This window comes from Bos indicus, chromosome X (genome assembly GCF_029378745.1).
Source record: "Bos indicus isolate NIAB-ARS_2022 breed Sahiwal x Tharparkar chromosome X, NIAB-ARS_B.indTharparkar_mat_pri_1.0, whole genome shotgun sequence".
Lineage (NCBI taxonomy): Eukaryota > Metazoa > Chordata > Mammalia > Artiodactyla > Bovidae > Bos > Bos indicus.
In genome coordinates, this window is record NC_091789.1 from 3,174,858 (window position 1) to 3,180,404 (window position 5,547).

The 5,547-nt window shown below is 50.4% G+C and overlaps 1 protein-coding gene and 1 non-coding gene across 2 annotated transcripts; both read left to right on the plus strand.

Annotated features, from left to right (window-relative positions):
- The first annotated feature begins 204 nt into the window (after positions 1–204).
- Positions 205–276, plus strand: TRNAC-ACA (transfer RNA cysteine (anticodon ACA)). The gene has a single exon. It is a non-coding gene; the product is annotated as a tRNA-Cys (tRNA).
- A 1,654-nt stretch (positions 277–1,930) lies between these two features.
- ZCCHC12 (zinc finger CCHC-type containing 12) lies at positions 1,931–5,148 on the plus strand. The gene is made up of 4 exons (XM_070783447.1): positions 1,931–2,157; positions 2,507–2,558; positions 2,731–2,888; positions 3,297–5,148. The coding sequence occupies exon 4, from the start codon at positions 3,407–3,409 to the stop codon at positions 4,613–4,615; it is 1,209 nt and encodes a 402-aa protein (XP_070639548.1). The 5' UTR covers positions 1,931–2,157; positions 2,507–2,558; positions 2,731–2,888; positions 3,297–3,406; the 3' UTR covers positions 4,616–5,148.
- Positions 5,149–5,547: the final 399 nt, after the last annotated feature.

Consider the following 5,547-nt stretch of genomic DNA (forward strand, 5'->3'; position numbering starts at 1 on the left):
GGATGGACATGAGTTTGAGCAAGCTCTGGGAGTTGGTGATGGACAGGGAAACCTGGCGTGCTGCAGTCCATGGAGTTGCAAAGAGTTGGACACGACTGAGTGACTGAACTGAACTGAACAGATCTGAACAGTAAAGACTCTTTGACTTTATAAGATAACATTTGAAGGTTCCAGCGCTTAGGCCTTGATGTATTTGGGTGGACTTCCCTGGTGGCTTAGATGGTAAAGCATCTGCCTACAATGCGGGAGACCCAGGTTCAATTCCTGGGTTGGGAAGATCTCCTGGAGAAGGAAATGGCAACCCACTCCAGTATTCTTGCCTGGAGAATCCCATGGATGGAGGAGCCTGGTGGGCTATAGTCCATGCGGTTGCAAAGAGTCAGACACGACTGAGTGACTTCACTTTCACTTTCACTTTCATTCAGTCTCCTGCTGCTGCTGCTGCTAAGTCGCTTCAGTCATGTCCAACTCTGTGCGACCCCATAGACGGCAGCCCACCAGGCTCCCCCATCCCTGGGATTCTCCAGGCAAGAACACTGGAGTGGGTTGCCATTTCCTTCTCCAATGCATGAAAGTGAAAAGTGAAAGGGAAGTCGCTCAGTCGTGTCCAACTCTTCGCAACCCCATGGACTGCAGCCTACCAGGCTCCTCCGTCCATGGGAGTCTCCTGGCAAGAGTACTGGAGTGAGTCGCCATTGCCTTCTCCAACAGAGTCCAAAATCTTTGCAAACAATTTCAGGAAGATCATGGACCCCAGGAAGAATATCTGCTCTGTCGTTGCATGTCAGCATAGGTATGCTGTGAACATATACACTGGAAGTTCAGTTCAGTCGTGTCTGACTCTTTGTGACGCCATGGACTGCAGCATGCCAGGCTTCCCTCTCTTTCACCACCAAACACATGTCCATTGAGTCAGTGATGCCATCCAACCATCTCATCCTCTGTTGTCCCCTTCTCCTCCTGCCTTCTATCTTTCCCAGCATCAGAGTCTTTTCCAGTGATCTGGCTGTTCACATCAGGTGGCCAAAGTATTGGAGCTTCAGCTTCAGCATCAGTCCTTCCAGAGATACATTGGAAGCAGATCTATTATTCACCATCCTCTTGACACCTCCGAATCAAATACAGTGCTTTATTCCCCCCTAAAAAGTAGAAATAGAGATACAGATGTACAGAACAAATGGATGGACACCAAGAGGGGACAGGAGGGGGCATGAACTGGAAGATTGGGATTGACATATATACACTACTATGTATAAAATAGACAACTGATGAGATCCTGCTGTGTAACACAGGGAACTCTGCTCAATACTCTGGTGACGAAGAGGTGACTAACATAGCATCGTATAGCAACTAAACGCCAATTAAAAAAATACAAAACCTCCTAACTCTAGCCCTAGTAAGTCAGAATATCCCACAGGCCAGGCCCAGGAATCTGCATTTGTAACAAGCACCCCAAAATGATTGAGGCAGCCAGCCTTGCCCACATCTTTTCGTGAGTATTGGTTAAAGAGTCTGAGGGCCCAAGTGCCCTCACTGTTAAATGGACGCAGTACTGCCACCTTCTTCATAGTAAAAAAAAAAAAAGTCTGTGCAAGTTATTTGCACAAAGAAAACGCTAACGCTTTTATTTTCCACTCCCCTAATACAAAGGTGAAGAACTTTTATTGCTTATTTGATTTGGATTCCGCCTCATGTTTAATGCACCTGGCTCCAAGACCCAAAGTTGAGCCGACAGAGAGAGGGAGAAGGGAAGACTCGAGAAAACTCCTCCAGTTCCCACAACCAAGTCGCACTTGACCTCGCGGGGACCTGCTGCTTATCGCCACCCCCCACCGCTGGCGCACATTTGTATCCAGCCCTAGGCTGCGCGGCAAGCCCGCCCCCGCGCCCGGTTGATTGGCCGCGCCCGCCCGCCCGTCACGCTCTTTTGTCTCGGTTAGCTGAGGATAAAAGCTGCCGCGGCTGCCGTGGGAACCGTGCTGTCTCGACTCGGCTACCAGTCTCAGGGCGGCAGTGCAAAGCAGCTTCATCGGGTGGTCCCGGCTAGCTCCGCGGCTGAGGAGGCGCCCATCCTTTTCCCCTGTAGGACCGCGGAGACCGAAGGCGGAGACGCAGCTGTCAACGCCAGAGCGTCCGCTGCCCACCAGCCCAACACAGGTAAAGAAAGGGGGGCAAGATTGCCCCGCGCGGAGAGAGGAGGGGGAAGCCCTACCAGGACTGGCGGCGCCCAGTTTAGGGAATCGAGGGTTGTGCGGCCGGGGAAGGAGCCCTCCCGCGGCCTGGCTGCGCTGAGGGAGGAGGTGGGGTTCCACTGGATGCTGCCGAATGGGTAGGATTTGCCCGGATTGAGAAAGGGGGCGTTTTCAGGGGGAGGTGGCAAGGGGCGCGTTTGGGAGGTGGGAGAATCGCAAACTGCCTTGAAGCCCCTTTGCATCTCCTCATCCCTTCCGGCGGGAGGAATATGTGGGTGTGCGTCTCCAACTCCGATTCTCTTTCTCGGTGGCAGGCCACCAGAACCGAAGCTGAACTTGAATTCCGTGCGGCTGATTACAGAGCTGGTAGGACGACGATTTCCCCGGGGGAAATGGAATGGGGGGGCGCCTTCTTTGGCTTGTATTCAGAAGGTGGGAGAAGGAGTTTTCCACCTGGCTACTGCGGAGGCCGCGGGGTGGGGAGGAAGAAGCAGAATGAGGAATGAGGCTGTTTCTGACCCTTCCCCTCCCTTCCAAGCCCTCTGCGGCGGCGCAGTCTTGACGCCCTAAGGTCCTGGATCGGTGACCCCCGGTGGACAGCGATCAGTTGAAGCCCGGAGGCGAGCTTTCCCACGGAAGCCACCGGTTGCAGAAGCTGGAAGTGAAATAAAGGCGCGCACTTGTTCCTGAGCTCCTGTAAGAATCTGAGAAATAGCGGGGCGGGGTGGGGGGTGGACTTTTAGAAGGGGGTGTGGTGAGACCGGAAACCAAGAGGTTAATGAGAGCTTATTTATTCCCACAAATCTGTGACCGCTGTGCTCTATTTTGAGAGCCCACTATCCTCTCCATACACTGTTACACTTAGAAGCAACAGTTGCCGTCCCTCTTGAAGGAACCGAGGGAAGGGATAGAAGTGGCTGTAAAAAGCATCCTGCTAACACGAGACACTGGCTGGCTCCGTGAGGTTGTAATTAATTGCCAGTCTCCTGCAGGATATTTTTAGGGTAGTGGGCAGATATAAAATGTACTGTAGGATATTCAGGAAGGGAGAAAATAACCCCTGCTCCCGTTTTTTGTTTTGTTTCGTTTGTTTCTTTTTTACAGTTCCTACTGAGACAGGAGGACGACAGAACCCTCCAGCACGCCTGCAGATTAGGCTTTTTGTAAAAGCCTGAGAATCTTGTTAACATTTAGAGACCCAGTCATCATCCGTCATGACTAGCATCATTGCACGCATGAGTAACAGCCGGCGGCAGAACACATCCTTGCCACCTTGGGCCCATTCTATGCTAAGGTCTCTGGAAAGGAGTCTCGGTCCTTTAATGGCCATCCTGGCAGAGAAAAACCTGAAATTGTTCTCAGGGAGGGTGGTGCCAGCCCAGGGGGAAGAAACTTTTGAGAACTGGCTGATCCAAGTCAATGAGGTCTTGCCAGATTGGAATATGTCTGAAGAAGAAAAGCTCAGGCGCTTAATTAAAACCCTGAGGGGCCCTGCGCGGGAGGTGATGCTTTTGCTGCAGGCGGCCAACCCCAACCTCAGCGTGGCAGATTTCTTGCACGCCATGAAACTGGTGTTTGGGGAGTCTGAAAGCAGTGTGACTGCTCATAGTAAATTTTTTAACACCCTGCAGGCGCAAGGGGAGAAAGCCTCCCTTTATGTGATCCGTTTAGAGGTGCAGCTCCAGAATGCTATTCAGGCAGGGATCATAGCTCAGAAAGATGCCAACCAGTCTCGCCTGCACCAGTTCCTTTTAGGGGCTGAGCTGAATGGGGACCTGCGCTTCAGGCTGAAGAATCTTCTCAGGATGTATGCAAATGAGCAGGAGCGTCTCCCCAGTTTCCTGGAGTTAATCAGGATGATAAGGGAGGAAGAGGATTGGGATGACATTTTCATTAAACAGAAGCGGACCAAGAGATCTGAGTCAGTGGTGGCAAGGGCAACTAGGCCAGTGGCATTTGGGGGCTCCCCACCCATAGTGATTGATAATAAAGACTGTAACGTGATTGAGATAGATGATACCCCTGATGACTCAGATGAGGATGTGATCCTGGTGGGGGAGTCTCAGGACCTTCCACGTTCATTCTCGGATTCTCCTCCCTCCAGACGCAGGGCCAGACCTCAGGATCAAGTGCTAATCATTGATTCCCCCAACAATTCCCAGTTTCCATCTCCTTGCACCAGTGGGGGTTCTGGGTATAAGAATGATGGTCCTGGGAATATGCGTAGAACCAGGAAGCGAAAACACACAATTCGCTGTTCATATTGTGGTGAAGAGGGCCACTCAAAGGAAACCTGTGACAATGAGAGCAACAAGGCCCAGATGTTTGAAAATCTGATCATCACCCTGCAGGAGCTGGCACATACCGAGGAGAGGTCAAGAGAGGCCCCTGTCGAACCCAGCGACCCTTGTGAGCTACAGTGAGGTGCTAGCCCCCAGCTTTAAGTGAACCCTAACCTATATGCAGAGTCCAGCAATGGGAAAAATGGGGGGGAGAGGATGCTTCTAATCACATAAATTAATCCACAAAGCAACTTTCTTTTGGGGTGGAGGATGGAGGGTCTTGAATATTGGTATAGTGGGGGGAGATGGCCTGACATCCATCCTTGCTACTAATCCCCTGCTGCCTAAGGGTCTACCCTCTGCGTGCCCCCCTTTCCTTGATGCTTTTATTCTCTTTGTGAAAGTTATATAATTCATTGTTAAATATTAAAACAATAAAGACAAATGCAAAATGTACAAATTACCCCAAACCCTCCAACCCTTAAATAACCATTGTCAACCCTTTGATGAATGTCCTTCTAGGTAGTTCCCTTTACCTATGTACCCAGATAGATATATGTATAGATAAGAGTGAGCAAATATAAGTGTTGTTCTAAAGTCTGTATTTTTTCAGCAAATAATATATGTTCTGAGCTTCTTTCTAGATCAACAAATAAACAGCAGCAGCTAGCTTACTGTCTGTGTATTATTTTAAGGGGAAGTAAAGGAAAAAGGAATAAGAAAAATACAGTAAAAAGCTATAAAGGGTGGGGTTATACACTGAGGTGGGGTTTTGATTAACTTCACTTTGCAGATGAGGAAAAGGGAAGAAGAAATGGGCTGAAATCTTCCCCAGAGGTAAATGGACAGAGCCCCTTACCACCACTGACCTGTCCCTTAGGTCACAGAGCCAAACTGTGGCACCCACTAGTTGACAACTTAAGGCTTTCTTCTCTAAGGTATCCAGAAGATTCTGACAGCGGGGGAGGCTGGTGCTGAGGTAATAGCCCAAACGGAGGATACCAGGGGTCCATTCCTGATTACTTTGGGGAGGGGCAGCTCTCCCTGCTCTGGGTGGGTTTTTGACATCGCTG

Coding starts and splice junctions, on each gene's coding strand:
- ZCCHC12 (XM_070783447.1), top strand. CDS start 3,407: ATGACTAGCATCATTGCACGCATGAGTAACAGCCGGCGGCAGAACACA.